The sequence below is a fragment of the Coturnix japonica genome, chromosome 14, assembly GCF_054131305.1.
Source record: "Coturnix japonica strain WE chromosome 14, WE-NBRP24, whole genome shotgun sequence".
NCBI classification, from domain to species: Eukaryota; Metazoa; Chordata; class Aves; order Galliformes; family Phasianidae; genus Coturnix; species Coturnix japonica.
In genome coordinates this window covers 13112421-13130004 of record NC_140676.1, presented here as the reverse complement: position 1 = coordinate 13130004, position 17584 = coordinate 13112421, and the positions used below count along the sequence as shown (strand labels likewise).

The following is a 17584-nucleotide window of genomic DNA, read 5'->3' as shown; positions in this document are numbered from 1 at the left end:
GACAAATGAGCCTTTAGCTTGTATTTATGTAAAATCTTGTTGTTTGCAATGTAATAGAATTAGAATTGGGATGTATGTTACAGTATACTTACATTAGTTAGCCTTATTGTAAGAGATAGTGAATTGAAGATGGAATTGAACAGAACAAGAAGAGGTTTTGGGAAGAAGTATCTTTGTATCTTTGACTCAGAAGGTTTTAACTAGATGGGAAAAGATGGGATGTGGTTGCTGCCCAAAGCACAAGTCGTATTACTGTGACATTTGTTCTCCCTGCTCCCTTTATATTATGTAACAAAATTACTTTAGATCCATTCCTACTTTTTCTTCATGTATTTTGTTTCAGGATGAGTGCTTAATCCAGTGGGTTTTGGTCAGTATTGCAATTAAATCTGAAGTCTTTAGCCAAGTATATTCATTTCCTTTGGCAACACTACAGCTATTTTCATTTCTTCTGTCTGAAGCAGAGAGAAGAAACCTTGTATTCCCATAAACTGCTGAAAATGCAGTCTGATAGTGAATGCAAGTGTTCAGATTGTTTCCCCCCTTCTTTTGGCTCTGAAAGAAGTCTGGCTCAGTACCTCTGTGACATCAAGGAACAGAACTGACTGTGGTAGAGAATTCACCTTAGTTGTGGTGCTCCAGCTGCACAACTCTTGGATGGGTGTTTATTTCCTTTCTTAAAAAGGGCAGTTCTTATATAGTCTTGTCCCATAAATAGTGCATGTAATTTATGGATTGCTATCTCCTTTCCCAAGGCTACCTGTAATTCAAGACTGTTAACCTCCTGCCTTATACAATATTATACGTTTTTCATTTCGTTCAGCTGATTTTTTTTACTCTTCTTGCTCTCCTGCACGTGCATGGTAACAGAAGTGAATTTTGTTATAGACATAGACTCTCAGGACTCTTATTGTTCACCAGCCTCTCACTTTGTGGACCTCTTCCCATACCTCTGATTGTGGGATCAGGTAGTGCTGTTTCAGTCCCTGCTTGGAGGACCTTGGAAGCAAGTCTGTCACCAGCTTAGCCACAGCCATGCTTCTGCCTGTCTGTGAACCCTGTCAATCTGTGTCCTGATCTGTGGTCAGACTTCTTGGCTTGACCTTAGAGCTTGACTTGTTACCACCAGCTTGTTTGGTAATCTGGGTATGTCTGACCCTGACTGCCATTCCTGGGTCAGCCCTGTTCTCCCCCCACCATGGTGCTGTGTTGGCAGGATAGAGGCCCCTGCTTGGCTGGCCTTGTTATGATTGACACCTGGCTCCCCCACCATTAGGGACCAGCTGCTGGTGCTCCTTAACAGAGTTTTTGTAGATTGATCTATTGATATGTCATTACTACTTTAGTTAAGTAGTATGCATCAGAAATTTGGTGTACCTTTTCCAGAGCTTTCTTTTCATCTTTACTTGGCAGGAAGTGGTGCTAATTTCTTGCAAATATACATTTCACCATAGGTCTTTACACCTTTTCTACCTGCGCACCAAACTAGGAAGTGCTACAGTTGATTCACTCTTTGGGAGGCCTTAGTCCTTTCCAGATTTTTTTCCAGAGCTGTTTTTTCCAGTCTAAGACAATATCATTATTCCTCTGAGATTTCTACTGCTGTAGAAGATAACAGAACAGGTTAAGTGTATGCATGAAAACATGCTCCATAAATCTTTCCTCCTCTGAATCATCTTTAAGAATGTTTCCAAGCAAAACTGAAAGTTATGATTATATGCACAGTCCTGAATTATTAGTTTCTTCTTTGAGACAGATCTTTCCCACTGTATTCTGATTAGCTGTCTGACACAACTGTCATTTCCCAACAGAAACAATTTGGAAAACGTGTCATTTTTAATGTATTTTAATATATTTTTAATGTGTTGTAGTTTTGGATGTGACAAAAGATTCCCTTTTAAAATTCAGATTTCGTACTAGCGTTTAAAGCATAGGTCGTGGCCTACTAAGTCATACTGTTTTTTGGTGCTTTTTCACCAGGGCTTCTGTTGTGGGTTTTTTTGGTTTTTTTTTTGGTAAATGAAAAGTTAAGTGTACTTACATGATCCAGATGCCTCAACTTTTTCCTTATTATATGAAAAACTTTTGTTACAAAATAAATGGTATTCATTTGAATTAGAAATTCAAAGCATTGTGTCCATTTGTTAGAAAGCAGTGCTGAGCAGAGGAAGGAATGCCTCATAAATGTCTTCTTATTCTACTTGCACTATGCAACTACTGTCTAGGGAGGCAGAAAGATGCTTTGAGAACCTGGAACATAAGATAGAATTTTATCATCAAAATACAGAAAATTGGAAGATGGCCATGAAAAATAAGTGTTCTAGCCTAACCCTGGGCAGGTGAGAACCAAGGCCCTTTCTCTCCCTCTAACACACTGGTGCCAGAAAAGAAAGGGATATTAGATTTAGTGCTGTAGGAAAGGTGGAAGGTGATAAATCGAGCTGAGGTTAATGCTCAGCTCTTTGAAGGTGGACCTTTTCAGTAAAGCCTGGCTTCATAACCAGAAGTCTCAGCTTTAAGAACTTAGGGGTAGGGAAAAGGAAGGAAATGCTCAGGTTTCTTTTTTAGGGTTTGAATGTAACTTTAAAGCACAATGAACTACCAGTAACATGGTGGTCAGAAGAGATGATGATGATAGTAAAGAGTAACATTCTGGCATTGATGGAGTAACTGTCAAACCTCTGGTGATGAAACTTAACCCCAGATGTCCTAATTATATACAAACGACTATTTGAAACTTAACTATGTTGTGGTATTTCTAGAGAATGCAAGAGGTAACTTTTTAATGGCGTACTTTGTAATGTGATCTATCAGATCTGCTTCCTGATACAAAGAAACAGAAGGACAAGAAACAGAAAAAAGCCAGAACTTGTAGTAACTTCAGACAAAAAAACAAGTAGAAGAATGGCGATTGTTATGTTCAGAAGGGGAAATAAATATATATAAAAATATGTTCTAATACCTATAAAAATAGGAAACAGGTATGGGATTTTTGATTTAAATAATATGGGTAAAATAATTGCAGTGGTAATTTTGCTGCTATAATTTTAAGTAAAAGGAAGGATACTTTTGTGTCGAAAGTAGCTAGATGTTTTACTTCTGCACTTCTATTATTGCTAAGTATTTTGCTTTCTCTATCTACTACTGCAGAATTTTGTGTCTGAAATGGCTCTTCAGTCATAATCTGACTTTTGTACCACTGCTAGTTTTGCAGTTTTTAGTGTAGTGATGCTTGAGATTTATTGGGAAATTCTTATCTTGGTTGCAGCAGTACAAGTCCAGCTCAGTGTTAAGTCTCAAATTACTTTTTGCTGCAAAGAAAGGCTGTGGTTGTGAACACACACTATTCCAGTTCAGTTGGTTAAATCTTGGAAGTGTAGTAGCAGGTATGGACAGATCTTTTGTCTTTATATGGAGAACAGGGCAGCAGCCTCTGGATTCCAGGGAATTAAAATAATGTGGAAAGAATTAGGTATATGAATTGTTAAAAGGGAATGTTGTACGTTTTTCTGTGCCTCAGAAAATAATTCCAGTAATATTTATTTAGACTTTCTCAAAGTTTTTATTGTTTGCAGAGGATGTGCTGCTTTCTGGAATCGACAAGACTAAAATCACAGCTACCTTTTATTTGTGAAATTTGAATTTCTGGTTGCCATTAAAAAGAAAAAGAGGCAGGGAGGGAATAGCAGTTTTGTGCCAATACCGTATGCTCACTCAGTTTGGTTTGTGATGAACTGAGGAAAAAGGCAAAACTTTCTTTTATGGAAATAAATATGCAAAAGCCGTGATAGGTGTGGGTTTTGTTAGTTCTGTTTGTTTGTTTCATTTTTTCAAGCAGTGAACCTAGTTTAAAGTACTGTAGTTGGAACTTTCATGATGAAAGTTTTCATTTCTGGGTTAGTTAATCATTTGTTCATGATTGTTTTTCCTTTTCTGGTACATCTATATATTTCCCCCAAAATATGGAACGAGTGGGAGATTTCCTACTAGGAGTGTTGATGGAAAATTTCCTTAAGTTTATTTAGCTTGACGTTTTCAGTCCAGAGAGTTATCCGTAGTGAACCAGTCTACATACCATCTGTAATGGCAGCTCTGCCTTTAGCTGTCAGCACAATGGTATAGTCTGCAAACCTTCAAACCTTTCTTTGGAATTGGGAAAAAAATGCATCCTTCATTTCGAATTTACTTCATTTTTGATCAGAAACATTGCATTTATGAGATCACTGGAGCAGTAGAGAGTTCTGGATGCTTTTCGTGAGAAAGTACCATTGAGTTTATCGAGTTTTCAAACTTGCTGGTTGCTATTCTTACAACTCTGTGTCTAACTTCCTGTAGACCTCCAGATCTTCATCAGAGCCATTTGCAGGTTCCATGCCCAATCTTTTTCATTCTGCCTTTCTAGATCCTCTTCAATTTGTACTATTCCCTTGAGAGCAGTCAGCTTAAGGGGATTACATATGCACTTTTCTGCCATTGAGGCCCTGTTTGGCCTACAGCATTGCTTCTTTCCTTGTGTGTCCTCACTGAACACAGTGTAACCAGGTACCGGCAGTAATGCTGCAAGAGCCACAGTGCTGCCAGGCTGAGGAATGGCAGGGAAAAGAGACTGACTTGTGAGAGATGGTCTGCTGATATCAAAGGCTGAAAAGTATGGGTCTTTCTGTAGATGTTGTAGAGAGGCACAACATTGTGAGTCCACTTAAGCAGGAGAAAAGGTAATGTTAATAGACAGGAGGAGTAGTTTATAGAAGGAAAGAACTGAGAGGAAAGGCAGCGGTAGTGATGTCTGGTCAATACAGAGCTTGCATTTACAAAATAAGCCTAATATTTAGAAACGTTGTGGTTCTCAATTTCCCCAAAATTTTCACTTGTCACCTCCTAAAATCTTGAGTCATTTAGAGTATCTGTATTCTGAGTTTATGTGGCTTATTCTCTGACATATGAGACCAGGTTATTCATAGGTCATATTTTTGAGATTTTCCCTGCAGCCATAAGGAAAAGAAATATGGTATTTACATGAAAGGTGAGAATCTAATGTGACGTCTTGACTTGAGGAGCTGGAACTTTAAGAAAACCATAATGTCTCACATTCCCAGGATAAAAAAAAAATTGGCAACAGTGAAGTTGGAAGAAATTAAAAAGTAAAATAGGAAAGGGACTACGAGACTGGAGGGTCCCACTTACACTGTTAAAACAGTTGCTGTCTCCTGTTGTTGGCTGTCTTTACTTCGAATGTTAGGGTTCAAGATTTCTTTACTCTTATGTATTTTTACATTGCTTAGTTTAACAGAACAAAATGTCTGTTGCATCAAGATTACGATCAGACATACTTAGCTGAAGGGAATCCCTCCAACTTTTATAGTTCTGTTTGCAATTTTACTCATTTCCGAGACAAACACTCACTGGTCTGCTTGAGAGATTTGAGAATTCTTTGTATCATGCTTTAAATACTGTTTTATTCTTTACTTAAAAATAGGACTCACTCATCTTGTAATATCAAATACTCTGTTTTCAAAGGCTTGCGATTCTGTTTATGTAGTCAAAGCAGTTTGTCATTCAATTAGGGACTGATATAAATCAAAATTTCTTTTATTCAGCTGTGACATGAAAAAGAAAGGTTGCCTCAGCATTCTACTCCAAAATTATTCTGTAGGATGGGGGCTCATTTCAGGAAGCTGACATCCCTCAGAGCAGTTGGACACTAGGGTTTCCCATGGGCCAGCTTCAAGGGCCAAGGATTCTGAGTGAGCCCGTGGCAGGGCTGGGCCAGTTGGGTTGTGGGACTGGGGTGCTGTAGGGCTGACTGTAGAACTAGAGGCCACTTTCTAATTAGGTTTTAACTGATGGTTTATTTATTACCAACTTCTTCAATAAAAGAAGGTGCTGTACCTTTAAGTAGCACATGCTGTCTAACCATCAACAGGCATCTTTTGCAAGCTGCTTTAGCCTGTTTCTCCAATCATGCCTGCCTAAGTCAATAACGCATTGCCAAACCTCCTCATGCATTAAAGGTTACCTTTTAGCTTATTCCATGAATCAGAGCAGATGCATAACTTGGCAGTGACCATTTCTGTCCCTCCCCTTCTTTGCTTTATGCTAACTGCAGCCCCCCAGCTCATTGCTGGCTGAGCCCCCTCCCCCAGCAGGGAGAAGTCATTACATGAAGAGATCAACTTACCAGTTGTCTTCAGAGCAGTGGCTGAGAGCACAGCTCCTGGTCGTACAGTGAGTGCAAGAGAAAGGGGGAGAGGGAAAGGAGTCGAACCTAGAAGAACTAAAGGCTGTGTTACCGAGACACAAGTGCATCTGCTAGCTGTTAGTACTTGGCAGAGGGTTTTCTCCTCCAGGGTAGCTCTAACTTTGGGTAATAATGTTTGTCAGCTACCTGATACTAACGTTGCTCTACTTTCAAACAGCAGTGTTAGCAAGACCTGGGGGAGAGGTAAGCAAAGTATGTAAAAAATTGTTGTCTTGTCAGTGTTGTTCCTGTTTTTTGAAATGAGGTGTGAATTATTTTATGTTTGTAGACATTTTAGAATTGCATTGTTTGCTTGATGTGTAAAAAGGCATAGCTTTTGGTCACTTGTGATGGTAGGTTTGTTTGTTTGTTTTAAAGCCTGTAGGTACTGAGGGAGACTATCTTGGAAATTAGCTTTGTTGCACTTGATGCATGCTTTGTGTGAGATGACTGAACTATGTGAATTTTTCTTTACTAACAGAGAAATAGGATGCTCTTTGTAGCAGTAGATGGTTGTGTTAAATTCACATCCTCCTCTTCTCCCCCTCCAATCCCCCCCACCCCTCAACCCCCAGAAAAAATGAATGCGAAAATTGCTTAGGATGTATCATGGGGATGTCAGTATGTAAAAAATGCAGATTCCATTATTTAATAACACTCTTCTGTACAAATGTATGTAATGCTCAGTGTGTGTATTGTTGTTTTAGCAGGGCATGAAGAACTCTGTTTTTGTTTTTGTTTTAAAGAATGCCATACCATTAAAGACAGACATTACATTACCCATTCTTAGTAAGAGAAATCTTAACTAATGAAATTGAGCCGTGTTTCCTACACTCTAAAAGGTTGCTACTTGATTTAAAAGAGCAGTTTTCCAGATTTCTGTTCTGATCAGAGCAGACTTTCTTTTTCTCAAGTTCTTCTTTCATACCAAAACAGAGAATTTCAGTGAGCTGTTTGTCATTTAGGAAGTAATTTATCAAATGTACAACTGTTGGATAAGAAATACTCTATCTTGTGATGTCAGTGGCAGAAAATACTTCTGGTACATTTTATATTTGTTCTCCCTCTTTCAACCAAAGAATTATGTGTATTTATGAATTGTGAAGGAATAATTTGATAGCTCTACTTCCATAATGTATCTTCTTTAAGTATACCAACAACATAACAGAGAAGCAAAGTGCCAAATAAGTCTGAAAACAGTGATTCTGCTTTAGAGTTTTATATTTTTTTAGTGCTGTCTTACATTTACAGAAGCCTAATAAAGATCAGAGCAATTACTTTTCCTGTTAAAAGAAAGTGGAGTTGAACTGGAAAAACCATCTTGTCCAGCACTGTGTGCTTGACACCCTGTCTAGCTCATATGCCTAGACATAAACTGTGTTTTACCTTCAGGGTTTTTTAAAATGTGCAGTTGCAATGGTTGTGATTCAAGAAAACATCTTTTAAAGAAATCTTGCACCGTCTTTGATCTAATTAAAAGAAAACAGGGAAATGTTTTCAACAGAATCTGAGGAACTTTATATGGGTTGATGATCAGAGTGACTTGAAGTTGGGCATTGCCTTCTAGTTGTCACTGAGTCATTAACTTCTTGTTGATACTGAGCATTGAAAGTGACGAGATGGTCCTGGTCACCTCGTCCAGGCTGAGGGACCTTAAATTTTGTGGTTGCTCATATGGAAAATATTTGTCATCACTACTTGTACTTGTGATCTTCAGAGATCCATATAAAGAAAAAGTCTAGAGGAGCAGCAGTGTTGCCTGCCAATTATCCTCGTTAGCAAGTAAAATAAAAGCAATGCTTTTTCTTACCTGGAAATGAATTTCTACAGTAAAAGTGCAATGTGGAACATTTTAGCACCGTTCCATATGCCAAGTAGCTTGAACTGTACTGTTCTTGTTAGAATTTGAGCTAATACAGTAGACACAATATGAAAAATGGCATAGTACTCCATCTTAGAATTTACTAAAAGTGGTGATAAATTTTATTGTGTTATGTTAATGTGGATAATTTTGACAATTATGCAATGAAAACATACTGTCTGCTTTTAATACAGTAATTCTTTGTCCTGTTTTGTAAGAGACCACCCTATAATCTCGTGCATTTCTCTCCTTCAGCTACAGAATCTTGGCTACAAAAATATTATTTCTCTAGGAAATTATTCAATTAGGATTTCTCCCATCTTGGAGAGACAATGATTTGAAGACAGGGAAAGTAAGCAAGAAGCCATTTTTAAAAGGAATATATATTGCAGTCTTATGCTTCTTTGAAGTGTTCTATTTTCTGAATATTTTTATTTATAGATTTTTATGTTTGTATTTCTCATAAAATTGTTAATTTGTGATGGATTATAAGGCTGATGAGAAGTTGCTTTTCTTGCTTTGCTTTTCTCTTGTTCTCCCCATATTATAATGCTGCAGAACTTTGTTACAAAAATGACAATTACAAAAATGACAATTAAATGTTAACCGGAATGATTCTTAAGGAACAACTAGTAGTGTGTCTAATATATGTATAATTCTTTTTTCTTTTGATTTTGAGTTAAGGGATGGGTTAGTGTGAAGTCAGTGGAATTGCATTGCATCACTTTTCCGTTTAGGAGGGAAATAAGTTTGTATAGCTTTACAACTTACCCATGTTTGCACTGGCCAAGAGCAAAATTATTCTGTGCTTCTTAGGAAATGAGCGTGACTTTCTTCATCCTTAGCTGGAAGCTTTAGTTGGCACCTCCTTCTGTGGTCAGCTTTCCTAAAGGATCAGAGTTCCATTTCAGTCTCTCTGGGATGTTCAGGAATAGTTAATACTCATCAACAGACTATCTTTTGGTACATCTGTTCTTACCAAGAAAGAGCTAATAATTAGTGGGCATCAGATTTGAAACCTACGTGATAAGGAATTATAAAGACAAAGCATTGTAAGCATGATATGTTGCAGAATGCATAAGGCCCAAACTCCTAATGGCAAGATGATACTTTAATGAGGGTTTCCACTTCTTGTTTGGTGGTTTTGAATTATCTTTAGCATGGAGATCATTGTTTAACTAAATGCACTGAGCTTTATAAATCTTGTAGCATCTGGAGAGTTTTGCTGAGGGATAGCTTACACAGTATATTCTGGATTTTTTTAGCTTGCATGTGAATACGCAGGCACATCACACTAGCTTTAAGTCATCATTCCTCACTCATTTCCATGCAAACAGCCTTTTCAGTATTCTTTGCAAAACATACATTTCAACTATTTGTATTTTCAGAAGAGAATTTCCACTTTCTTGAGATTTCAGATATTTCAGCTGAGCACTCCTCCCACTGTAGTGGTTTCCTTAAGCTTGTACATATTAGCCTTGAATTATTACTGTTATTTCAATGGGTGTCAGTGAAGCTGTAAAAACCTACTGAATTACCCTCGTCCGAAGTCAGATTGTACAGAGTTGTCACTGTGCTAGTAGCATTTAGAAAATTCAGCCTAGCTGACAAAACATGGGGATTACAAAAATGATGAAAGAGGACGATAGCCTGACACTTAAAGTCAATGTTAATTTTATTTTAATGCAGCAAATAATCATAATCTGATCTTAAGAACACAGTGTATGAACAGAGAGCTTTCAACAGGTTTTAGTGACTAGTGAATCAACAGGTAAAATTTAAATCTAATGATTTTCAGTTCTTGAATGGCATTTGTTCAGTTCACTGGTTGTTTTTGCTGCAGCTGATGTAAATAAAGTTGTTGATAGAAGCAAAATTTGTATTTGACTACATGAATAGTATGAGTTTAAGGACATGTGAACACTGGATTCTTTCTTCATAAAACAATTACTTTGGTGGATAGAAGATACGAGACAAAGTCCCTACAGGTTATTTTCATTTTATTTTTTTTCTTATAAATTCGGTATTTTATTTAATCACAGATATGAAATACTTCCCTTTGGAATTTGGGCATAGAGTGAAAACATCAAGTTCCACCTGGTAAAATGCATAAGGGAGTCTGAGTAAATTGAGTCTGAATTTTCATATGCCTTAAAATCTGCTGGTTTTGATTAGCAGCTTAGGGGCTGATACTTGAAACAGTGCTGTTTTACACTATGTCCCAAGCTGCACAACTAGGAATAAGTACACAGAAATGCAGAGAACCCTGTTTTCATGAGCTCACATTCGTTTCTGCTTTGATGTGGCTGTCTTCTCTGCAGTATGTAATTTGTCCATAACCAGAGGAGCAAAGTGAACTTGTCAACATTTTTAAAGAGCCATCAGTTCTGAACAAGTTCATGTAGCACAGTCCCATTGCAGAAATGCAGCCCATTTTAAGAAACTTCAGGACATGGATAGGTCCAACACATTCTGAACTGAAAAGTTGGTGATGAGATGAATGACAAACTTCAGAAGATTCAGTTCAGGCATGAGTCCAAACTGCAGTCCAAACTATATCAAGTAGACAAAGTTTCCTTTTTGGCCAAAAGAGGATATGCTGATGCGTTCTGTCAGAAAGAGTGGGGTTTTTGTACACTGTCTTTAAAAGTGAATTGATTTAATTGTTGCCTAAAAATAAGTCGATTGTTTTGGTTTAAGGAGAGACTAAGGAGAATTCTGATTAAACCTGAACCGCTTCTTTCTTAATTATTGTCTTTTCTGCTGTCCTAAAACTGTGTGATCCTCACTGTTGGCTTGAAATTGTCATTTTTCTTTTAAAACTCCGTATTTCCGTGCATATATACATGCATAAAATTCTGTGCTGTACTGGACAGTGGAAGAAAAAGAGAGTATTGAAAATACATCTTCAGGGTATGTGGAGTTTTGTCTAGAATTCTTTCCTAACTGACTGATCTGTTTCTGAAGTGGCCAGGAGTACAGCTCATCTCAGTTTTCTTTCTTTTTGTGTCATAGATATGCTTGTCAGATCAATCTTTCTAACTCTGTAACGCTTTTGCATCTCAGCAGTGCCTCAAAGAAGCTCCATATGGCCTGGAAATGAACTAGTTAATCTGTGCATCACTAGGCTGCAGTCACCAATACAGCCTTACCAGGTATAGGCACAGAACACATTATATGACCCAATAAAATGAGCTTTTCCATCTCTGACTTTCATGGGGCCAGAACATAAGAAAGCAAACATAATTTCTCCCACTCCTGTGCTGACAAAAACCATTTCTCATCTTGGTACCTGAATATTCCAATCTGCAAGCCAAGATTAATAAGGCTTCCACTGATTCTCCAGAGAAATTGATATGTCACTTTGACTATATTTTCTCATAAAATTTCACCCTCAACACTTCTGTTTCAAAGGCTGGGAATGTTTGAGAGCTTTTGTGAGCTGGTAACTGAGGAGGGATTGAACCGTTTGGATGGTTATTTGAATCTACTTTAAAATTACACTATTCTGAGTTAGAAAAAACAGATGGTAATTTACATATGGCAGTAATTGCTGACATCACCAGTTAAGCATCTGAAAGTGAGATGTTTTGTAGGTGAAAAATAATCCTGTCAAGTAAATATCCACAGACATGGCCAAATTGTAGGAATGCGCTCTGAGTATTGCTGTTGCTCTGAGTACTACAAAACAAGTTTAATTGACCTCTGGCATATGTGCTTCAGTCACCCTAGCTTTATATTTCAATCTTAACTGCAGTAGTTACAAGACAACCCTATTTTGCTTTAAAAACTTGGATGTAAGCTTGCTGTATTGGGATGCTCACTTAAAAGTTAATTACATTGTAGCAGCAATGTCTCTAAGTATACCCTTTCATTCTTTGAGATTAGGTAGGTTTTCTTTCCAAGAATCCTGCTGGGTTTTTAGTTTTTCCTATACTGCATATCCTCACCTACTCCTGTGGGAAAGACAGGACTGAAATAGTAACAGTTGTATGTGCTGGTAAACGTCTGTACAGAGACCGCCTTAATAACTCAGATCGTGGGCCTAGATCCAAAACTTTTTGTCTTTGGGCTCTGGTTCAGGCTATACTGGGTTTCTTGTTCCATGTTGTAAACATCTAAAAGACTGATAGAGGGTTACAGTAATTCCCACAGTAATTACAGCATCGTGCTCAGTCTTACCATAGCTGAGCTAAATCCGTTAAGTCATTACCAAATAAATGGTTATGTGTGATGGATGAGCTAATTTGTTTCTTACACAAGGTTTGTGGACTGTTTTCTGGCCTCCAATGGATTTTGAAGGCAGATAGTTTATGTTAGTATACATCAAAAGGCATTAAAAAATTCTGGTGAAGTAAATCTCTCTAATTTTAGATCGTAACAGTCACTGTTTGAATTGTTCTTTCTTATTAAAAAAAAAGATCTTCCTTGGTTTTCCTGTTTCTTCATGGTAATGTTATGAGGATCTGAATATTTTAAATGCTCTGATGTATAATAGGGTACAAGAATGTGTTCCAAGACTCATAAAAATTTTAATTAAAAGAGTGGAAGGTCTTGTAAACTCCTAGAGGTTCCCTTTAAGTAATATCACTTCTTAAAGCGCTTTCCCCCCCCCCCTCAGCCTCCTAAGATTATCTTTCAATTTGTGTACACAATGTGTTATGTTTTGCATGTGGATGATGTGCAGATTTTAAGGAGACTAGTATATTCATAGATTTACCCGTCCTCTTGTGGACAGGCCCCTTCTGGAAACAATACCTGGCACACAAAAGAGGCTGTGCTAAGTAACTGAACAAATGCTCCTGTGTTAATTTTGCTACAAGTTTCCCTGCAAGTATACTGCTGTAGGTGGATTACTAGTGGTGCTTGCTGAGCCTGCTCACTGAGCAATGCTTGGAGCCTGTAGTCGAGGATTGGAGGCAATAATGCAATGATCAGAAACCTAAAGCTGATTTTCACTTTTTAATTGAAATGCACTGGACTGAAGGGGGCTGGCATATCTGACATATATCCCTATCCCAACTGGATCTGTAGCTTACTTGATTGTTCCTTGCATATCACTTACTATTCATTGGTGCCAAAAGCACAGCAGCAGGGATCAATCATCATCCACTGGTGTGTTTAAGGACCCAAAGGCACCACCAACACAGCAATTATATCACTGACAGCAGCTACATTGCTTCTGTTTAAAGAACTCTTTTAAATTAGATACATGAAAGTGGAGTGTGAGAGATTATTAAATTAAAGGTTTGCCTGTGTGATTGCCTGAAGCTGTCAGTCTGTTTCTTCGTGGTTTACAAGTATTATTTTCCCCGTGTGTGGGTTGTGAGAAAGGTTTTATCAGGAGACAGAACTTTTTTGACAAATTTCCACTCCCACTTATTTGGCAGATACAGAGAAGCGAGGTGAATTTGGAGTCAATAAATTAGTCCTTCAACCCTTAACTGCTTTTTGACTACAGCATAATGTTTGCTTTCTTTTTTCATGCAGTTTCTTCCCAAGATGTTGGTTTGGTGTGAGGAAGATGAAAGCTTTAACATTTTTCAACTTAGAGATAATGTCCTTTTGTTCTTAAAATGTGTCAGTTAAAATTCACTTCTTCCACAGAAAATGTAAATGATATTTATAATGTTTCTGAAAAGGTTTTGACTAATTTGTAATTCACTACAAGTAAAGGATGATATAGCAGTAGAAAGTTTGGTATTTTAATACAAGATTGCTTCCTTGCTCCTTAGAAGCTGAAATTATAGAAGCAATGGTAAAAACATGTGGAAATGCTGTGTTTTAATCCCAAACAGTTAATAGATTTACCAGAAGAATTTACCCCCTCTAAGGAAAGATCTCGTTTCCCTTTTGTAATTTAGGCTGTATTTTTCTCATTATGCTTTGTGTGTTCTCTCTGCCTCTGGGAAAAACAAAACAAAACAAAAACCAAAAAACAAAAAAAGCAACAACAAACAACAACAAAAAAGGAGGAAATACAGTCAGATGTTGGAGCTGTGACATGAGGTGTTCTACAGGTTGGCAGTTATGATACCTTGCATTGCTTATACTGTTTAATGTAATGATTTCAGTGTAATTTTTGAAATGAGTTGCTATTATTTGCTAGAGAGGCAGCAAAAATGTTTCATAAGCATTCAGTGTATGGAGGGAATAGCAACATCTGTACATGAGGAGAGCTTTTGAAACACGTGCTGGACTCCTGCTTGTAAGTACTTGAAAGCAGAGATTTATTTAGTGCTCAAATGAGCAGGTGATAGTGAAGTATTCTAGCCAGGGGCACCAACTGTTTTGATGTTAGCTATAAGCCAATATCCTTTAGAAAAGCACAAGGACACAGAATAATGATATAAATGACATTTCTTGCTTCCTCATTAAATGGAAAATTCCTTGCTGAAATGCTAGAAATACAAGTTTTGAACCAGCTTATTGAACTGAAAGCAACGTTAATAATTTGCATGTATGGTTGGGTACTGAGCACTTCAGGCAAGGATTTTCTTGGTTTTCTAGAGAGATGAAAGGGGCATTATAGCCCCACACAGTTACGGATAGAGCATGCGTACCCTGATTATGGCAAAGGAGGTGACTGTAACAGCACTCACCATGTGGCTGCACCTCATCCTTTTGAAATTTTCTGGTGCTTGAGATATTATTCAGTATTCCAAGTTTAACTAATAAATACTATCCTTTCAGCTGCCTGACAGAGAGTACTCCAAATAAATGTAACATTGTGCCCATCAAGATGTGTGGTTATTGACGATATGATGGCACTTTGAAGAAATATGCATTACCAAAGAAATCAGTAGTTGATCAAAGTAGATCAAAGAATGATTCACACATGATGCTGTCAGACTGGTCTGGTACTGGAAACACGAAGCTAATTAATGTGTCCAGTTGCCATAGAGTTCTACTGGGGATTCTCTCTGGTAAGACCAAGTTTACAGGGAGAATGTTGAGTCCAGTCTTTTTTTTGTTGTTGTTGTTTCCAGTTAACCACCACTCCAAGTTCTCAAATGAGAGCCAGAAATACTGAGTGACAGCTAATAATATGGCTCTTTATTGGTAGTGGTAGGAATCAGATTCTAACCATGTAGAAATGGTTGATAACTAAGCAAAGCTGTGTTTAGTTAGTGTTCAAATAAAGCTAGTTTGCACAAGGCAGTTTAATTAAGGAATCAGAAAGCACATTTACAAGAGAAGATAATGAAAAAATAGGAGTTACTTGGAAAAGTGTAAATTTTTATTTATTTATTTATTTATTTTTTTGTCAAAAGTGAGTTTTGTGATGCAGAGAAGTCCATTAGTCCATGGAAATAATAGCAGTTGGTGTAACTCCAGCCATCTATACAACCGTACATTTTAAGGATTGATTGAGAGCAGATGAGATCAAAAGTTAAATCTGCAGATGTTTTGTGCTGCCAAATAAGCAGTAGAGAGCTGATGAAGCAGTGTTTTAGTGAAGGCAAAATACTTCAGAACTCCTAGTGTGAATTTTGGTGCTCACAGCACTATTGCACTGTTCTTGCTCAAGTTTCAGAATTGATTTTTTTTCCTCTCAAGAAGAAACTGAGTGCATGTATCAAGCAAGTTAAAGTTAGTACAGCTTTCAGATTTTCCTTTAAAGAATAAGTTCTTGGATAACAAGCTAATACTGCTAGGAATATTTCTAATATTTCTGCTTCAAGTTTGAAGGAAATTTTGTACCTTATCACAATTTGGCAAACATTCAGAAAATAAGATGTGGACAATGGTTGTTGCTTAGAACAGCGTTTGAATTAAGGGGATTTGGGCATGGATGTTTAGGAAAATAAGGACATGAACTGAAAACCACTCAGCCTTGTAGAACCCATTGAAGAATTCATTAGAGATACATTGCTAGGAAGATAAAGGGGAGGATCAGTGCTGTGAATGTCTGAGTGAAAACTTGGCACAATTGAAGATGCTGAAAGACAAATTTTCCCTGATTTAAAACTGTCATAAAAGGGATTTCATTCTAGGTAACTCAGGTTTTAGAAAAGATCCTACTTGCCTTGATCAGATGCAAGTCTTCCTATACCCAGTGTGCAAATACCTACAGCAGCCAGGTTTTAAATGCATTGGTTGAGAGGATCTGGAAATAAATGAGGTATCCTGCAACATAAAGGGGCAGTGGTGACGCTTTCTTATTCAAAACACTACTCATAATAATGTTTTGGTAATACAGATTTTTCATTTTACATCTAATTGTAAAACATTGTCAGAAGGTGGAGCCTGGCTAGTGACTGTGTAATTCAAGGAGAGTCCAGGAATGAGCCTTGGGCCAGTTAATCACATATGGCTCTGCCTGGGTAATGTCCTTCTGCCAACTGGCTGGAGAATCAAACTCCTGTTTCACTCATGAAACCAGTCTCTGAGTTAGGATGGAAGCTGCATGAGTATTTGATTAGTAATACTGCATGTGGGAAAAGTGCCATTTCAGCTTTATTGTTCCTCTTTTTCCAGATGTTAAATGTTGTTATATAATAGAATTGCTGAATGTGCTATCATTGGTGGTTAGTGTAAATTTTCAAGTCTTGTGTCCGTACTGTATGTGGTGAAGTCTTTGTGTATGGCTTCAAAGGACTTGCATATGCAGTATTTGCCAGTTGGATGTTTAAGAAAAGTAAAAAAGATGTGTTTATATGCTATCGTCCCATGGTATCACATCAAAAAATCCCGTATTATTCAGTATTATTCCTTTTTTTTCTTTCTTTCTTTCTTCTTTTTTTTTTTTTTCTTTTTCCTTTTTAATTAGTTTTAAGAACAACAGATGTGTATGTTTAAAGGAGACTGTGCCAGTGTTCTTAACCTCTCACAATTAGGTAATCAGGGCAGTCAGAGTAACTGGTGAAGATGATAGTGAGGGATTCCCTCTGCGTGTGTATTTCTTACGCAGTTTCTTGAGATGCTGCTTTTGTAAATGACATCTTCAGACATATGTAACTTAATGAGTACAATTTAGATCAAGAGTTCTTCTGAGTGCAGAGATCAGGAAGTAGCACTTTTTTTTGCAATCAAATAGCAGTGCTGAGGTGAAGATTTTGTTAAGATGAGCTCTTATAGTCAAGCAGGCTGATTGCACAGATGTTCTCTTCAGTGCAAAAAACACCAATGTCTGATACACTTATTTCAAAACAGTTACTTCAAATAAATGTAAGCATTTTGTTGATCCCAGTAGCATCAATCAGTGATGTTCTGTGGATGTTAAAGGTTATGATAATATTGACAGAAGTTTTGTATGTGGTTGGAGTAAAATGTCTTCTGGTTAATAATAATGGAAGCATTTTTAAAAGTACGATTCAAATGTAAACAGAAACCCTATAAGAAGTGGAATATTGATAATACCTATTACATTTGTCATATTTGGTAAAACTGGCAGTGTTTCAATTGAGGTTATTGGTACATTTCTACTTTCATCTACTTGTTTATTTTTTTAGCATCCTGACAGTGTAAATGAGTGCAGTGGT

General features: G+C 37.3%; 1 protein-coding gene across 5 annotated transcripts in view; it reads left to right on the top strand.

The window, feature by feature from the left end:
• THSD4 (thrombospondin type 1 domain containing 4) overlaps positions 1-17584 on the top strand; it is a 237742-nt gene that overhangs the window by 129151 nt on the left and 91007 nt on the right. The window contains exon 1 of one of the 5 annotated variants that reach the window (XM_015872716.3): positions 6180-6442. The exons of 3 other annotated variants lie outside the window; for them this stretch is intronic. In XM_015872716.3, the coding sequence (XP_015728202.1) occupies positions 6371-6442 (72 nt within the window). In that variant the 5' untranslated portion in view covers positions 6180-6370. Of the gene's footprint in view, positions 1-6179; positions 6452-17584 lie in introns of those variants that run through there. One more of the 5 variants, XM_085515676.1, reaches the window with a different exon arrangement.